At 53.6% G+C, this 17681-nt stretch overlaps 8 protein-coding genes across 8 annotated transcripts; 4 read left to right on the forward strand and 4 right to left on the reverse strand.

The window, feature by feature from the left end:
- Nucleotides 1–181: 181 nt before the first annotated feature.
- M409DRAFT_56442 (uncharacterized protein) lies at nt 182–1607 on the forward strand (the record flags this gene model as incomplete). Its single annotated transcript, XM_033813298.1, has 3 exons — nt 182–481; nt 823–999; nt 1029–1607. The coding sequence occupies 3 exons, from the start codon at nt 182–184 to the stop codon at nt 1605–1607; spliced, it is 1056 nt and encodes a 351-aa protein (XP_033665503.1).
- Nucleotides 1608–2079: 472 nt separating this feature from the next.
- On the reverse strand, nt 2080–3744 carry M409DRAFT_25012 (uncharacterized protein; the record flags this gene model as incomplete). The annotated part of the gene is made up of 1 exon (XM_033807497.1): nt 2080–3744. The coding sequence occupies one exon, from the start codon at nt 3742–3744 to the stop codon at nt 2080–2082; it is 1665 nt and encodes a 554-aa protein (XP_033665504.1).
- Nucleotides 3745–4424: 680 nt separating this feature from the next.
- On the reverse strand, nt 4425–5449 carry M409DRAFT_25013 (uncharacterized protein; the record flags this gene model as incomplete). Its single annotated transcript, XM_033807498.1, has 4 exons — nt 4425–4440; nt 4499–4989; nt 5041–5114; nt 5179–5449. The coding sequence occupies 4 exons, from the start codon at nt 5447–5449 to the stop codon at nt 4425–4427; spliced, it is 852 nt and encodes a 283-aa protein (XP_033665505.1).
- A 375-nt stretch (nt 5450–5824) lies between these two features.
- On the forward strand, nt 5825–7687 carry M409DRAFT_25014 (uncharacterized protein; the record flags this gene model as incomplete). Its single annotated transcript, XM_033807499.1, has 8 exons — nt 5825–6032; nt 6083–6187; nt 6244–6583; nt 6632–6959; nt 7016–7072; nt 7126–7219; nt 7272–7415; nt 7479–7687. 8 exons carry the CDS (start codon nt 5825–5827, stop codon nt 7685–7687), a joined length of 1485 nt encoding a protein of 494 aa, XP_033665506.1.
- A 313-nt stretch (nt 7688–8000) lies between these two features.
- On the forward strand, nt 8001–9204 carry M409DRAFT_67752 (uncharacterized protein; the record flags this gene model as incomplete). Its single annotated transcript, XM_033817534.1, has 2 exons — nt 8001–8176; nt 8229–9204. 2 exons carry the CDS (start codon nt 8001–8003, stop codon nt 9202–9204), a joined length of 1152 nt encoding a protein of 383 aa, XP_033665507.1.
- Nucleotides 9205–9482: 278 nt separating this feature from the next.
- M409DRAFT_25016 (uncharacterized protein) lies at nt 9483–9974 on the forward strand (the record flags this gene model as incomplete). Its single annotated transcript, XM_033807500.1, has 1 exon — nt 9483–9974. One exon carries the CDS (start codon nt 9483–9485, stop codon nt 9972–9974), a length of 492 nt encoding a protein of 163 aa, XP_033665508.1.
- Nucleotides 9975–10201: 227 nt separating this feature from the next.
- On the reverse strand, nt 10202–11779 carry M409DRAFT_25017 (uncharacterized protein; the record flags this gene model as incomplete). The annotated part of the gene is made up of 1 exon (XM_033807501.1): nt 10202–11779. One exon carries the CDS (start codon nt 11777–11779, stop codon nt 10202–10204), a length of 1578 nt encoding a protein of 525 aa, XP_033665509.1.
- Nucleotides 11780–12508: 729 nt separating this feature from the next.
- Nucleotides 12509–13945, reverse strand: M409DRAFT_25018 (uncharacterized protein; the record flags this gene model as incomplete). The annotated part of the gene is made up of 1 exon (XM_033807502.1): nt 12509–13945. One exon carries the CDS (start codon nt 13943–13945, stop codon nt 12509–12511), a length of 1437 nt encoding a protein of 478 aa, XP_033665510.1.
- Between the last annotated feature and the right edge of the window lie 3736 nt (nt 13946–17681).

Below are 17681 nucleotides of genomic sequence, written 5' to 3' on the forward strand. Positions count from 1 at the left end.
CGAATGCCGGCGGAAGATCTCGGCAATCCCATCTCTACCTAAGTCGCTGCTTGGAAAACTGAGTTGATTTGAGCGCCCGCAAAAGCCTTCGACAGAAGCGCCAAGTTCGAACTATCTCTAAGTTTTCAACAAGGACCATGCTAGCGACAGCCAGCATGCCAAAATTCTCCAACGCCTTCGAATGGAGATTGACGGAGATGCAGGTCATGCCTTGAGGGGCTCACGTGGCTTCAAGCATGTGCGTGTCAAGTTCAGGGTTCTGACCCACGCAGAGAAGAAAGAGGGAGAGAACGAACGACGCGAGGAAGAGGATTACCAGCAAGAGACGGCAAAGCATGCGGAGGAAAATTCGCACGAGCCGGGCCTGCCAATACACACGACCCAACGAGAGGAGAAGCTGCACAAGAAGTCGTCCGAGACCAAAAACAACCAAGACGGCAAACAATCTGGAGACGAAGATCTTGAGACAGGCTGTTCCCGCGTCTGTCGACCAGAAGCACCAAGCTTGTCAGCTTGTTCCACAAGAATCACCATGATCGAGGCTCTCTACCCAAACAGATCGCAAATCTCTGGACGTCTATCCTCGATATTCCGCTTGAAGTGGCACTATCATCTCCGATACTTCTACGCCGTCTAAACAACTTGGTGTACGATCGGCAGCGCAGTCGCCTGTGGGATATCGGAGAGATGGCAGCTTTACACGTTCGAACTTCGAACGAGACTAGGAATGTAGCCCGCTGATTCGATGCTATTGCTTGTTGGGGCATCAACTGCCAAACGTCGTACGTCAAGATGTTATACGTACCTGCACTTCGACTGAAGTTTCAGGTCCGGGATGCACAGGGTGGAAACGACGCCCATCACATCATCGAGATCGGGTTCTCATGGTCAAACGATTCGACACACGAAGGCCGTGGTGTCGTCGACTTCATCAAGGGTGCCCAAGACCAAAAGACGAAGCTGACCCGCTACACATTCACTTCATCCTACGCCAATGCCGTACGTGGCCTGTGAATGTCGCTCGTCAGAAGCCCATGAAAGCACGTCTTGCAAAGCATGGTGCCAAAGTCATCAAAGTGCTCAAGCAGCTTATCGAGCCGACGGACGGCAATAACTCCATCGTCCTCGACGTATGCCCTTTCGACAGAGGCGTTGCTAAGGCACCAAAGAAGAAAGACTCAAAGCAAGAGGAGACCGCCGCTGTGCACTTTGACCCCGACCCAAACTTCCTTGCCATGGAAGTATTGCCGCCGGGTGGAAGCGGGTACCTCCTGGAGACAATGTTCAACCTGCAATACAACTTCTTCCGCCACAAGCACGGAGAGATGGAGATAATTGCAGGCAACATGCCACCGACGTCAGTCATGATGGCACAGCAACCTCCTCGCCCGATGACATCGATGCTCTTGCCACATACATACACATTTACAAATTTCGAGGAAGCAGCGACGCAGTTGGCATGGCACGCTGAGCAGTTCCAAAAGCAAGCGATCGCTCTGAAGCTTTTCAATTCAGTCCGACACAGCTGTTGTTCAAAGCTGGGCAAGTCCTGGTGGTCGCTTTACAGTTTGGCAAGTTCACACCCGCCTCGGCGACCAGGGCAATGAACTTCAATTCCACTTGCCCGATCTCGCGCGTGTCAAGCTCACATATATCGTGCCGACCAAAGACGGAGAAGACTTCGAGCGCGCCATTAGCGGTTTTGTGTCCCAGGGGCCGCGTGGGAATTTGCCCACTGCAGACGCATACATCATCATCGATTCTCATGCTTCAGACTCCAAAGTGGGCCGCGATGCGATGCACATCGATGCTATGGGGAAGCAAGTCCGCAAACCGCCAATCGACATGAAAGTACATGTCGAGAATGTCACCACGACATAGTTACGAATGGCTTGAGGCAGCGCTGATGCTGGGATGTTCGTTCACGTGTAGCGCCAAGACTTCAGTTGCATTTCTTATCATGACTCCGACTACCTAAAGGCTCTTCCTTCACATCCCACACACCCGCGCCTTTCCATGCTATACAAGAAGTGTATTGCCTAACAGTACAACGATGCGCGGCAGAGATAGGACGGAACTTCACAGCCATGCTCGGATGTCGACACCGCCTTCATCATCTGAGTCTTCGCTGAGCTGGCTACCTGTCTCGTCCACAGACTCTCCTGCATCGTCGCCTTCCTCCTCTCCATCCCTCTTCTCCCCCATGTGTGTCTCACCACCGCAAGCCGTGTCCTTCGTATCCTCGCTGATTTTGCCGGCGATCTCATCCGCGCGCTCTTCTGCGTGACCTCCCGCATCCTTCGAGCCCTTCTCCTCCAGCACAACTTTGCCACCAGCTATGTCCTTCTGATCCTCGCTCTCACCTGACAATGGCTTCGTACCGATCGTCTTCGACAACTTGACCTCTTTCACGAAGCCACGATGGAAGGGATTGAGCGCTTCGATCATGTGATCCGTGACTTCTGGAGATATCAGATGAGAAGCGGATAACACGACTCGAACAGCGTTAGAGTAGGACATGAAGTCCTTCGGGACAACCTCTTCCACCCATGGCCAAAGCTGGCCGACCACGGTCTGATAGTTCTTTGGCGCCAGCTGCTTCATGACCTCCTTCATGCCATACTTGTTGCCGCCCCACAGATTCACCTCGAAGAGTGTCTCGCCATTTTGAAGCATGACAAGTCGGGTGTTACGAGTGCTGATGGTGTGGTTCCAGATGAGTTTCTTGAGAGCGCCCGGAGTGCAAACAGCGATGTCGACTTGGTGGAGCAGATACGAGCTGCGGCCCTCGCGATGTGAGACATAGTCCCAGCTTCTTCGCTCGCCTTGACCTTCGCGGAAGACATCTGCACTGACGAGAATTCTGCCGTGCGTAGCAATCTGCTTGATGCTGCGGCAGGTCAGGTCAGCAAGAACCGTCGTTGGAGCAAGTACTATAATGAGAGGAGAGACAGTTTCTGCATCTGCGCGGATAGACGAGTTGCTTGGGTCGATGTTTTCATTGTCCTTGGAGATCCCCATCTGCTTTTCAACTTTTGCAATACCCTCGCTAGCTTCGATGGCAGTGCTCACAGCGACAGCAAGGAGAGCGACAGTCTCGCGGGATGGGGTCGAGTCTTTGACAATGAGACCTTCTTTGCCCTGACCCACAGCCACTTGCTCAGTGAAGTGCTTCATAACGATGATCTGATTCAGCGACGGATCCGGAATACCCATTGACGAAAGGGCTGTCGCGACAGAAGGATGCAAGTATGCGCTCCATGTGGTGTGAGGAGGCTTGACAGCAGCATGGCGTACAGCAAGCGCAAACTTCTTCAAGCTGGAGTTCTTGAATTGGCGAAAGCAACCCAAGCAGTCACTGATGCTGCAGACGTCATTCTTCAAGCCGATGTGATGTCCCGTCGAAATGATCTTCTCGGCATTCTTCTCTCCAACTTGCAGCGTAAGCCGCCAGAACAAACGCTCCATGCTGTTCATGTACACGGCGACTTGAGCAGCATCATAACCTTCCCATGCTGATACGAATTCGTTGGCTCGAATCTGCTGTTCAGTGAGTGCATGCGTACTTGTTTCGGTCTCCACAGGAGTGCTTTCGCCTCGAACTTCTGTTCGGGTCATCAGGACTGGGATCGACTCACCTGTGGTTGAGCGTGCAGTGCTGTATGCGGAATGTGGTGGAGTACTCTGCGCCATGACAGAGACAGCCGGTGGCCGGTCATGGAGCTGTTGCTCAGCAGCGAGCATAGTTGCAGTCTTGAGTCTGCTTTCTTTCACGAATGGCGACTCTTCGAAGATCCCAAAGAGATCACCTACCGTGACTTGGAGGTGCTCGAAGTCTCAGAAGATGTGTGTTTGTAGTTTGTGTGACAGCCGCTTTTTGCGGGTATAGTCCAATTTTTGCAGCGAAGCTGCGAGAAGCAATCTGATGAGACCGTCCGGTATGACTGAAGTCACTGGACCAAGCTGCAAGACAGGAACGCAAGTACGTGTTGTCCGCCTCTCGTCTGATGGTGTTTTGATCAGATGTTCAGTCTTGAGGAGGAGAAGGAAGTCGGAGCTTGCAAGCTCGAAAGTTTGTGGGTAAGGAGCCCGGACCATTTTCTTGGCACTAATATGTAGCAGGTTTGCCGAGCCCCTTTTCTTGCTCTCCTCCCCTCTTGAACATGATCGATATTCTGGTCGCAGCTAAAGATGTTCGAAAACGCGTGCTGCTGGTGATCGAGACTGACAATACAGTACAATAGAATGCATATAATGCTTCATCCACCCCAGAGTCGTGAAGGTTTGGGCATCCCGACAAAGGTATTTTTCGAGACCATGGGACCATTGGTGCACCCTCATGAGATACTCTATCTCGCCAGCGGATCACTGCAGATTGTCTAGTGCGGCAATCGAGATTAACCAACATCTACCTCCCCTTCTCATCATCGACCCATCCAACTAGCGAATCGTCAGCCCAGGATCAACTTCCAGCTCCCCAAATTGACAATGATCTTACCCTCCATCGACAGTCAAGATCTCACCAGAGACGTACAGACTAGCTCGGCTGGCCAGGAGTACTACAGAGCCCTTGAAATCGTCCGGAAGGCCCCATCTTCCGGCAGGAATACGCTCCAGTATGCTCGCTGCTCGCTTTTCATCTTTGATGAGGGCTTCGTTCATATCGGTATGGATGTACCCAGGTGCGATCCGAGGAATGTCAGCTTTCGACTGCAGGAGACGAAGAAGTTGACTTACAGCATTGACGTTGATACCCTGAGATGCCCACTGATTTGACAGAGCCTTTGTCAACTGTGCAACACCGCCCTTGGCACTGGCGTACGCAGGAACATTCAGTCCTCCTTGGAACGAAACGAGCGATGCGATGTTGATGATCGATCCACGGTGGGGGATACAGCTCGTTGGTGGGCCCTTCGGCGTCCGCTGAAGCATATACGCTCCAACATCTCTGCAGAGAGTGAAGACCGTGTTCAGATTGACTTGGAGGACCTTACTGAAATTTAGTCGAATCGAGCCGAATTATGAAGCACTACTGCTGACCTCATTCCAATCGACATCTGGGAACTCATGTGCTGGATGCCGCCGCTGGATGCCACCACAGTTGACTAGGATGTCTTTTTCGACGGCTTTGATCAGCGACCACCATGCAGCACTCCCGCGTTCGAGCAGCTCACATACCGATATCGTGACCATCGGCAAGGACACGTTTCGTCAGCCCTCCAACGTCCGATGCAGAGGCCAAGTCAGCAACATATATGACTGTTTTGCGGCCGAGCTTCTCGATGCTTTCTTTGGTCGACTGATTGGACTCGTCTCGCTGCACAAGTACGATATCGGCACCGGCTTCTGCTAAAGCTATTGCCAATGATTGGCCAATACCTCTTGTAGCGCCCGTCACAAGCGCTGTTCGTCCTTGTAACGAGAACAAGTCAATAACGGAAGACGACATGTCGATACGATGCGAAGGTTGAAGAGCGTTGCAGTCTCTACGATGGCATTGTCAATCTCCAATTCCTCATTCCGAAGTTTAGGCATCGGCATCTCGCGTTCTTCGCCTCTCGGGTTGTCTTGGTGCGAGCTGCAGCCGTGGTCGGGAAGATCTTTGGGGGTCACGAGCTATGCCTTGGGGGCAAATACGTCAGTGGCCCCATGGGGTCTCGTTGTCCCACCAAGAGCGGAGAACCCCATGGGAAACGCATGGATGCCACAAGGCGGTGGAGACGCATACGCTGTGTCGCAGCGCTCTTGAGGGTGACTTTCTGGTTCCCTTTCTTCCCTTTCCTCTTGCTGGCGTCCTTCTGTCCCAAGTGATTACCACCTTACAATGGCTGACGCAAAGAGCGTGACTGAGCAAGTCGAGGATTTTGAACTTGAGAATGCAAAACAACATCAAGAGGAGGAGACTCCACGCCCGCCATGCCTCCAGGGACTGTCCGGAGACGAGTTGAAGAAGCTGGGTGTCAAGACCACGCTGAAGCTCGACTTGATCGTCATGCCTGCTATGACAATCATGTACATTCTCAACTATCTTGGTGAGACAAGTAATTTCCCCTTTGCGTTGCCTGTGCTGATGTGGAAGTAGACCGACAGAACATAGCTGCGTCGAAGCTGGCCAACATCATGGTAGACCTGGACATGACAGTCACGCAATACAACACTTGCGTCTCTGTCCTCTTCGCTGGATACAGTATGCTGCCACCTATCTCGTCTATTCACAACGAGAGCCAGGCTAATGGTGACCAGTCTTGATGCAGGTACCATCGAACCTTCTCGTCAGCAAGATCAAGTACCCCGGCATATACATCTGTGCAGCCGTGGCTCTCTGGGGCGCCGTGTCTGCATGCACTGCTGCGGTCAACAGCTTCGGGAGCCTTGTGGCATGTCGCTTCCTCTTGGGTTTTGTGGAAGCTGTATTCTTTCCCGGAGCATTCTTCTACTTGAGTATGTTTTACAATCGAAGACAGATTGCATTCAGGACGGCAATCCTTTACAGTGGTAGCCAGTTGGGCAATGCTTTTGGCACGTTGTTTGCCATTGGCATCTTGGAGCTGGACGGAGCCCATGGCTTGGAGGGTTGGAGATGGTAAGAAGACACTCTTTCTCCATGAGGCCTCCAGCTGACCTGTAACAGGTTGTTCCTGATCGAAGGCGTGTTGACTGTTGGTCTTGCTATCATCTTCGCATTCTACCTCCCGAACTCGCCAAGGAGCATCATGGGGTTCAATGAGGTCGAACACGAATGGCTTCGCTGGAACTACGAGAGCGACCAAAAGCAGCAAGACGACTCTCACGAGATCACAGCCAAGCAAGGCTTCATGATGGCTGTGACAGACCCCAAGACGTGGCTCATGATGGGAACACTGTACGCCACATACACAGCAGCCGCTGTCAACAACTTCTTCCCGACAGTTGTTGGTGGTCTGGGCTTCTCTAGGAATGCCTCGTACGGTTTGACGGCAGTGAGTGCTTGCCGCGCTCAAGTTGCTTGGGTTGATGCTGATTGTCTCATGTTTAGCCACCATTCGTGCTCTGCGTCATCTGCATGCTCATCGTTGGCTTCGACAGTGATAAGGTCAGTCATGGCACGGAGGACTTGTTCGTTACCTCGCTGACATAAATCAACAGAGAAAAGAGCGTTACTTGCACATCGCCCTCCCACTCACCATCACGGTTGTTGCCAACATCATCGCAGTCTCAACCGTCAACGTCGCGGCTCGCTGTAAGCTCACACTACCTGACTGTTTTCTCACGGGAAGCTAACGAGTAGTTAGACGTTGCGATGATGTTGATGCCCGCTTCATTCTACTCATCATCTATCGTCCAGCTATCTTGGATATCCGGCAGCCTGTCACAACCAGCAGTCAAGCGCGCCGCATCCATCGCGCTGATCAACTGCATTTGCAACACTCCAAACAGTAAGTCCCAGCGCTCTCACAATGGGATTCAATAAAGAAAGGCTTTTTGACGAGTGTACACAGTCTGGACATCTTACTTGTACTATGACTCTCCGAGATACGTCGCGGCCTTCGGCGTCAATCTTGGAGCAGCAGTGGTTGCCATTGGCTTTGCAACCGCGACATTCGTCTATCTTAGGGGTCAGAACAGGAAGATGGATCAAGGGCGAGCTTTGGGAAAGAGCGGTCCGACGGCAGTACAGCAAGCGGCCGGCTTCCGCTATTTGTTGTAGTCACGCTGCAGACATGGCATGAGAGAGCAAAGATTGAAACTGCACGATGGAAAAGGACGAGCAGACACCGGCATTTCGATGTGACCCCCAAACATTGAGTGGGGAAGCCCCCAAATCTCCTCCCAGCTCAGCTCCACAGACTCCACAACCACCGACACGAGGTCGGCAAATGCAAGGGTAGGCTGGCAATTGACTTTCCATTCTTTGAGCTCGTTAATCTTCTCCAGTAATTCATCAGGAAGATTCTCATTCTGCCACAAGAAGCCTTGCATTCTGCTAGCCTTTGCACCCAAGAGGTCGATCTAAGCGTACAATGGCTAAAATCAAGCTTGTTGAGCACTTTCGAGTAAAGCCTCGATGGCTTTTCGTCAAGATCACCGATGAAGAAGGCAGGGTTGGATGGGGAGAGGGGACGTTGGAAGGACACAGTCTTGCTGTTGAAGGGGCTCTGAACGAGATCATCGTACGAATCGTGGGTTTGGAGGCAAAGTAAGTCGTCAGAATATCAATCACCACCTTACCAGTCCTGACATCTCTCCAGCAACATCGAACACATCTGGCAACTCATCTGGCGCCTAGGTTTCTACCGCGGCGGCCCAGTCTTCATGTCCGCGCTCTCCGGCATCGACATCGCGCTCTGGGATCTCAAAGCTCGACGACTGAACGTCCCGCTGTACGAACTCCTCGGTGGCCTGGTTCGACAGAAAGCACAAGTTTACTGCTGGATCGGCGGCGACAGACCGTCGGATATCGAAGCGGCTGCAAAGGCGAGGAAAGCGCAAGGTTTGACGTGTGTGAAGATGAATGCTACGGAGGATGTCAATTGGCTGGATATGCCTTCTGTGCTGGATTCGACGGTGGAGCGATTGAAGACGGTGAAGGCCCTAGGCCTGAACGCCGGGTTGGATTTTCATGGACGTCTGCACAAGCCGATGGCGAAGCAGCTTGCCAAAGCTTTGGAGCCTCATCAACCGCTCTTTATCGAAGAACCCATCTTGGTAGAGAACCCCGAAGCACTGAAGCAACTCTCAGGCATGACTTCGATCCCCATCGCCCTGGGAGAACGCCTTTACCACCGCTGGGACGCGAAGCGATTCCTCGAAGAAGGCCTCATCGACGTGCTACAACCCGACATCGCCCACGCAGGAGGTATCTCGGAGACTAAACGACTAGCCAATATGGCAGAGGCGTACGACGTTGCAATCGCACCTCACTGCCCACTGGGTCCCATCGCGTTCGCTGCTTCGCTACATGTCGGTCTCTCAACGCCAAACTTTGTGATTCTGGAGATGTCGTTGGGCATGCACTACAACACCGAAGCAGGAGACATCGATCTGAACTCCTACCTGAAGGATCAATCAGTCTTCGCCATCAAAGAAGGATACGTCGGTGCACCGACAGGACCTGGATTGGGGATCGAGCTCGACGAAGATTTGATTCGGAAGATCGCGGCTGAGACGGAGCCATGGCAGTGTAAGGAATTCTATGGACCGGATGGGTCTATAAGAGAGTGGTAGACGCAGCCGATGCTCCTTTTTAGTCCTTTATAACTCTAGCCCTACACACGCCACGAATCCTTTAGCCTCAATAAGCGTCGTAGATTGAGCTCGAAGGGGTATGCAGCTCGACGACACTACAAGCTTCGGCTTAAACGCAAAGGTTCTACATCCGCTATTGTTGATTTACCATAGCTATCGAGCGCAGCTCCCAAAGTACAAAACTCAAAGGTCTCTCTCACCAGGCAAACAACCTCCCCAACCCATCTCTCACCCCATCCACCACCTCATCCCCAACCATGACGACCACCAACAATTCCCCCCTCTACACAGCAATCCGCACCACCGCCCTCGCCTACATAACCTCCTTCACAACCGCCCGCACCCAAAACAACGCCACCCTCCTCAACACCGTCTGCGCCCCCGACTGCAAACGCTTCTACTCGCCCATCTCGCTACAATCCCTGCTCCCGCCTTCCTTCTCCGCCGGCGAATCCAACACCCACTACGCCATCCGCATGCAAGTCGAACTCGACACAACCTCCCAATCCCGCGAGACCGACATCCGGCAGGTCGTGGTGGATGAGGGGCAGAGGAAGGCGGTTGTCAATGCGGTGTTGTGGAATAAAAGTGTGAAAACCGGGAGGGAGTATGCGTTTGAGTTTGCGTTTTTCTTTGATTTGGATGGGGAGGGGAGGCTGGTGGAGAGGGTGCAGGTTTTTGCAGATCCGGGCATGGCGAAGAGGTTTTTTGAGGGGAATGAAGAGGTGGGGGAGAGTGTGAAGGATTGAGAGGGGTTGTGCGTTTGAAAGGTGTCGGGGTTTCTTTGGTTTGGATGCGGAAGGGAAGTTGGTCGAGGGAGTGGAAGGTTGGTGAGGGGCTTGTGGGGAGTGTTATCGAATGAGAGGTATGAGAATTTCGTGAGTCTGAGTGGCGACGTGAAGAAAAAGGAGTCTCTCCCATTCACTGCTCTAGAAGCCAACTTACTGACGAAGCACAACAAGAGAAGATCTGCATCTCACCGCTCCCTCAAAATCTCACTCAAACTAATCTCCTCCTCCCCCTTCCTACCCTCATCCACCTCCGGCAAATGGTACCCATACTCCTGCCCAAACCTCGAATCCCGCTTCGACTGCACATCCACAGCCATAGTCTTATATATACTCCCCGTATCCAACCTCGGCGCCGTACTCCCCAAGACAATACCAGCACCCCCTTCCTCCGCCTTCGTGAGCTCCGTGTCGCTAGACCCCGACCCGGACTTCCTGTGATAGTGGAAAGGCTGCGAGAACCAAGCGCGAGTAGGTTTGGAGATATCTGCCGCGAGGTTTTGGGTCGAGCCGGGAGGGCAATATTTGGCTTCGGAGAAGTTTCCATAGGCGCGGGATTGGGTTGGGCGCGTGGGTTCTTCGCGGCGGATGAGGCGTCGGGTTTGGGATTTGGTGATGTTTTGAGTATTCGTGGGTGTTTCGGGTCCAGATTTTCCACGCAGGATTCGACAGCCTTGCACGAAGAGGTTTCGGAGAGCTGGGAGACAGCAGCAGATGACTGCGGTGTTGGCTTCGATTTCGGTCCATAGCCAGCCGTTTAGGGAGCCCCAGGTCGGATCGTCGGTGCTTTTGGCGCTGTGGTAGAGCATGGCCATCCGCACGATTGAGGCGGCAATCGTGAAGAACCCTAGGACGAAGATGGCGCCTACGCTGATTTTGGTGCTGAGCTTGGTGTGAAGCTTCGAGATTTCGAACAATGGGAGGCAGAAGACCAGTAGCATCATCTTAGCAACGACGTTTTTGTTCCCTCGAACAGAAATCGCACTCACCACAATGTCCATCAGCGTGTTGAACCCAGCATGCGCGTACCAAAACCCCATGTTGCTGATACAATACCCGGCCACTCTGCGATCCCAGTTCCTTTTGACGGGCACACACTGGAACACCGTGCCTACCGTAAAGGCCACCGTCCCGGCCGCGATGATTGCCGAATTCGCGTTCACCACCTTCGCGAACCCCTTCGACTGCCCAAAAATCCTCAAATACAAAAAACAAAAATTCAACTTCGTAAACCCGCCAATAATCTTATAGCAAATCTGATACAGATAAAAGTAAAACATGGCTTTGCTGAACTCGGACCGGGGCAGGTCCGCGCGGTGTTTGCCGAAGCCGTGGGTGGCGGAGGCGTAGAGGAAGGCGGTTTGGATGGCGAGGGTGAGGTAGGCGAGGAGGGCCATGAGGTCGTCCCAGCCGCGTTGGTGGGTGCGCCATCGGTAGAGGAAGCGGGCGAGGAAGAAGCCCGTGGAGAGGAAGAGGAAGACGGTGGAGACGATGATGAGGACGGGGGTTTTGTTGGGGATTGTGGTGGTCCAGAGGGAGGGGTTTGTGGTGGGTGGTGGTGTTGTGGACATGTTTGCGGAGAGGGTCGTGTAGGCTCTTTGCTGGGCTTTGGCTTGACGTTCCAGTGGTGTTTTCAAGGCTCGTCGACGGGGTTTGGTCAGCCATGACAAGTCAAGAGATATAGGCAATCGTGTGACGGTCTTCACGACTGCGAACATGACAGCCTGACGCCTGGCAAACACGTCGGAAACCGATGTGTTTGCCATGGCTGGCCGCTCGTCAACGCCGTGAGGTGCGGCATACGGTATTCACGATCGACTGTGTGAAAGAGTCAGGTCAAGAGATCTGCTTGTACACGAAGCTGCCAGCATTGCATGTCAGTCATGCCGCATAGACCGGACATTTGGCGTTTTCTAAAACCACGTGATGGTCTCGACTTGTAGGGTCGGTTGGATTGCCTGGGTGGGCTCGTTGAAGTCGGGATTCATCAACAAAGGTTTGTGGTCCCCTAGATGGAACTCGCTCGGGTGAGTGAGGTCTTCACGCTGGACCGGATTCTCGGGCCCGATCGCGTCCGCGTAGTCATCAGACAAGACTCTCTGCCCCATCCCCATTCAATGCCCACAGATTGGCCGCGAGCTTGCCTGTATTCGACAATTGTAGAGCAGAGGGTAATACTAGGATACCCTGGTATTCCGGGTCATCTCTGGCTTAGATTCAGAAAGGTCTGGGCACGTGTCCATGCAAGAAGTAAGCACGTCAACGTCGATTGACTTTGCTTGGCAAAGAGGACAAGAGATCGTAAAGATGCACGATGGTGCCTTTGATTGATTCCTCGTATTCGCTTCTGTCTTAAGATGAGCCTATCCAGTGATCAGTGAAACGTACCGGCCTCTGCCGACGAATGAGTAGCTCAAGTAGTGTGATGTTGAACCACTCACTGGTCGACACCTTGGACTCAATGACCTGAGCGGTCTGGACTCTGGTAACCTCGTCTATCGCCGACCACCACCCCGATAGCGATCCCCTCCTCTACCCCTACCTCTTCCACCACCGCGCATGCCACCTCTCGAGTTTCTGCCAAACAGCCCGAAATCCGCACCGCCATCCACCAGCCTGTCGCCATCCTCGAAGGTATATCTTCTCAGCTCACCCTCCGCGTAAGCCGCGGGGTCCGCGAATCGATCATCCCAGTCTCTGCTCTTCTCCTTCTCAAACTCCTCAAGTCGTCTATCCACCAACTCCCGCGGGACAGGCTGATAGTAGATCTTGGGCTTGTTCTGAGTGAAAGGGTACATGTCGTCGAGGGTATCGTTGTTTTTGCTCTGGGGCCGGTGATCTTCCTCAGGCGATCGTGGAGGTGCCGGTTGTTGGTACTGGGTTGACTGTCGGCGAGGTCCAGATGGAGCATTGGGCATGCCTTCACCAGCTCCGGTCGGTTGGCGTGCTGTGTTGCGTGCGTTACTTGCGCCAGCATCAGCTTCTCGTAGTGATGCGGTGACTGGACCGTCGGTGTCCAGGTCAGCGCTACTGTAGACGACCTCCCATCGGGTCAAGTCGCCTTTGCCGACTTCGGTATCAATCCAATCTCGCACCGAACTGTCTGGTATGTAGTCAACCCAAAGAGGCTTGCGCATTGGCTCGTCCGGCCATATCCGGTCGTGCAATGCCTGTCTGACTGCTTTAGCCGCCGAGGTGGTGTCGAAGAGTACAAACGCGTGCGTTCTAAGCTTGTCGAGGTGGAAGTCTTCGATGGCAACATCTCCCGTGGCTGACTTCTGAGCCAATGATAGTAAATGATCCCGCAGAAAGTTTGGCTGAAGAGGTCGTACAAGGTCCCGTATGTAGAGTGCTCGGGTAATTGGGTGCTTCGATGGTAGCGCATCATCCTCGGCAGTGTCGTGCTCTAGCTCGGTGTCTTGCATGCGGCTGTCGCCTGTAGCATCCTCTTGTTTAACGTCCATTACATCGTCGCTGCTGCCATATGGTAGGACCTTTGCCTGCGTCTCTGATTGCCCATCCACAGGTGCCGGCGCATCTGCCACCACATCCTCTGGTAGCTTCACCCCGACATCTTCTTCAGTCTTCATCTCCATAGTCTTGATCTTCTTATTGACGCTCTCCTCACTTAAGGGTGGCGTGGGACTGCGACGTTTGCGCTTGTTGCCCTGCTCTTCGGCATGCTCATCCACCTCATCCTGCTGTAAGCTTTCGGCAACTGGCTCGTCTTTCGCATCGCTTGGCTCCTGCTTCGCTGGTTGCTCTGCTTCCTCTTTCCCATTCTTCACGCTTTCATCTCCGTCGCCAGCACCATCATCCGCAATCAACGCATCAACGTAATTTTGCTTGACCTTTAGCCCGGTGGACGCGATGCCACGCTCTTTAACAAGGTCCTTAAGCTCCGCGACCTTGAGCTTGCTGTAATCCGTCATCGTGGGTTCGTGTTGTCGATGGCTAGCCCATACTCTGAGCTAATGTTTGATCAATGTCGATGCCGCGTTAATTGGTGAAGGTGATGCTTAGGTCGGGATGTCGTTTGCATGTGAAGGACTGGACCTCTCCCCACGAAAGTTGCTGTGAGGTGACGGAACGTCCCTGCGCTAGCGCGACATTATGTAAGCGACTGTTGGCATGGAGTCTGTACGGAGGACTATTTCTAAAATCGCAAGGTGCTTGTTGAATACCTCTCCAGCAAAACTGCCTTTGAGAAACGTATTCATATGGTCTTCGGGAAGGTCTTTGATTATATTCATTGGATCTGTGGAGAAAGGCGTGAAGACGTTAAACGGATGCCGGTCCTCGCCCATGGCTTCTTCTACAGCACTTTTCGTTCGACGACGACGGCAATTGAAGTCGACAAACGATCAGGGGAGAATCGAACCTGCCTTAAGGTTATCGAGTAAGTGGAGGCACGTTCTAATACCCAAAGCTCTTACACATAGCGACTTGCTCTGCTCTCGCGAAAGGGGAACGATCTCGGTCGCTGCGCACCATCTCAAGTTCTTCAGAATCCGACGGGAGACTGTCACTCTTCAAGGAAACGATGACCGTGAGTGTTCTTGCAGAGCATGGTCGAATTCGCCAGCTGGGTCGTGCAGTGCTTCGATGCACAACCCGCTGGCCGACGTCATGGCCATCGCATGATGGCATCAATTGTCTTGATAGCCGCGATAACCGAGAAGAAGCGGTCAGATAATGGACGATAGCGACAACCCGGTCTGCGCTGTCCACGGCCTCATCTATCAGACGGGGAGTTGCCGCACGAGCATGTACGTGATTCGTCCACCCAGAGACCAGGTCCCCATCGTGGTGTTGGTGTTGCTCGCTTCGTCGATTGCGTGTCTCCAACACTGTTGTCCATGTCGTGCCACCACCTTCTCCGACGGATAATAATGATAGCTCACCTACGTCAAACAACCAACGACGCCCACATCATCAGTATAGTAGACCTGTAACACGGACACCTGCAGTCGACTCGCAGGTGAACAGCGGGAACATACCTCGGACGTACTTCTCGAAAAGATAGATTGACCTGTTAAATGCAATGTCGGGCAAAGCAGGTAGGTGTGATCTTCCGCATGAACGTACGTCAAAATGCACTGCGAATAGAGTGCATCCTCGTGGCGTCTATCAGGCGCCCACGTGGTTCATCAAAGGCCTTGTTGTGTTTTGGCGCAACCATCCAAAAGAGGGTGTAGTTGACTGGGGTGTAGCGACAACGCATCCCTTGGAGAAGGGCATGTGATCCACTTTCGCGAACGGAAGGAGAGCTGAAAAATGTTCGACTCGTGGCAAGTCGGCCTCACATCTTTGAATTATTCTCCATCTCTTTTTATGTGTGCTTCACTGGCGCAAAAGACAAGCTCAAAGCCATCTTTCACGCGGGGCAACCATGACAGAAGGCTTTCTTGTGATCACCATCGTCCCATGGTTCAGAGACTCGCCGAACCTGGAAAAGGTCGCCAACATCCCGGCCGTCGCGTGGGCGCCATGTTGTTCGCTTCAACAATTTGCATGGATCTTCGCGCCAGGTGTCTTCGTTTAAGCAGTGTCACGCAAACGCATTCGTCTTCTGCGCGTGGCCATCCTGGGCCGCACTCCGGCGCAAATCGGGATTTCTCTGCCGGAGGAGACGCACAGCAAGCCACACATCAGGGTGAAGAAGCGAAATGAAGTGTTGTCAGCATATGACGGGCGCTTGCGTAGGCGAGTCTTTTCCGGTCGAGAAGAGGGGAGTGAGTGAGTTTTGTAAACTGCTGTTGCAAGCTTGCAGCTGCAAGATCCTGGAAAGTCGTCAACTCAACGGCCGCCAATGCAAACCGCTTGCAGGTGACGTCTGCACAATGGCAGGAGTGGGTGTTATTTTTACACTTCCTGGCCAATGGGAGGGCGGCACTGTTGCGGCGAAAAGTGTACCTATTTCCTTGTCAGCCTCCTGAAAGTATGTATTTGTATATGCACGTCGAACAATGTCCGTGCAGTCAGCACGCGACGTGCGACAATCCATTCTGCGTGCCCGCATCTCAACATTGAACAGCACATCACAGACGTATTCAGTGAATTGTGGAGGATTCGGCATCCATGGAGCCAGACTCTCACAATCTTCTCCAAGCGAGCTCTAGCCCGGTCCGACATTCTTCAAGTCCCGACTCGCCGCGGCTTAATATCTTGTCAATTGATGTATAACCTGGTAAGGCTCGAAGAGAGAGCGAGCGGCCAATCCGGCAGCGTGGGCTCTCAACGTCGCGGCGAGTATGTTTCAGCCCGGCGGCAAGCGTTGGCGATGTTAGACGCGGCGGGTGTTCGCTTGCGGCCTGAAAGCGTTCGCTCGACGGTCAAGTACAGTTTGACGGATCCTGGAGTGTGGCGCCGATCGATAGTGGTGGAGTCGGCGGCGGCGTCAGGGACCTGTCAAATCCAACCACGCTAGCCGGATTGACGCCGGTGCAGATTCTGAAGCTGGAGGGTTGCTCGACCAGGAACGAGGGCGGTGATTCCGCTTGAGGCAGCACGGTGGGACTTGTTCGCCAGCTCGAGTGGGTGGTCTCATCATCATCCTGGCAGGGCAGGGCAGGGCTGCCACGAGGGATGCGCGGTGCAATGGCTGCCGAAGAAAACGTGGCTTGTGGCACTCGGCCGTCAAAACGCTCGTCAACGGGACGGAGCAGCAGCGCTGGTGGGCGGCGGGTATGCAGTGTCGCGCAGACGCAGGCCTGTGAGCGGTCCGCGTGAGAGTCGTCGTGCGTCCTGCTGCCGTGCGTGTCTGCAGCATCAACAACGCGGGCGTCGACGAATGGCAGCGCGGAGGTGACACGGCGCAAGGAGGCGATGGCGAAGCGTCGTCGCCATTGTTGCAGCAGCGGCGGACGCACCCCAATGCTTCCAGATGCCCACGCTCACACGCCTCTTGGCCAGCGAATCCGCTGAGCGGTCATGAAGACCGATGAGGGCGCCTTGCAGGGATGGGAGCTGTTGTCTCTATTCTTCGCCCCTCGTTAGCTCCAGGCAGGCAGGCCTTTGTGAGCAAGCCCGGTAGACGCAGACGGCTGCTCAGTGCTCTTCGTGGAGCGCTCCACGCCGACAGGGATGGGCCACGCCAGGGCTGGGAGGGAAAATTCGTCGTCGTGGTGGATACGAGGGCATGGCGCAAGCGAGGCGGTTGATATCGTGCAGGCCGGGTGTGATTGATCATTGAGTAGTCGTCGCTGGGGGAGGCGAGCGCTCGTGTCTTGTTGTTTTGTTGATGCTGCTGCTGCTAGCCGGGGACGGGACTGGCTAATGCTCACGAGACTCGCTGCCGGCGCCGGTCGAAGTGAGTGAGGCCTTTGATTAACATTAGCCCCTGCTCAGTGCGCTGGATTGGGTGCTGGCGGCCCTCACTACAGTCAAACCTGGATAACGCAATATTCCGTAGGAACATAACCTCTTTAACGCTATACTTTCAGCTTCAACTTCTAAAATTCGGTGTGAACCTCTTACCTGCCTATATTGCCTTAACCTGATCAATTTATTGGCTAAACCAGGTATCAAAAAGATGCCTTCAGACCGCAAGACACCTGGCCTTTCAGTCTCTCAAAGGAAGGCCCTTCGTCAATATGCACAACAACACCCTCAGCTAACTCAAAAACAACTCCAGCAGTGGTTCTTGAACGAATTCCAGCGCAGTAT

The sequence above is a fragment of the Zasmidium cellare genome, assembly GCF_010093935.1.
Source record: "Zasmidium cellare ATCC 36951 unplaced genomic scaffold M409scaffold_25, whole genome shotgun sequence".
Taxonomy (NCBI): domain Eukaryota; kingdom Fungi; phylum Ascomycota; class Dothideomycetes; order Mycosphaerellales; family Mycosphaerellaceae; genus Zasmidium; species Zasmidium cellare.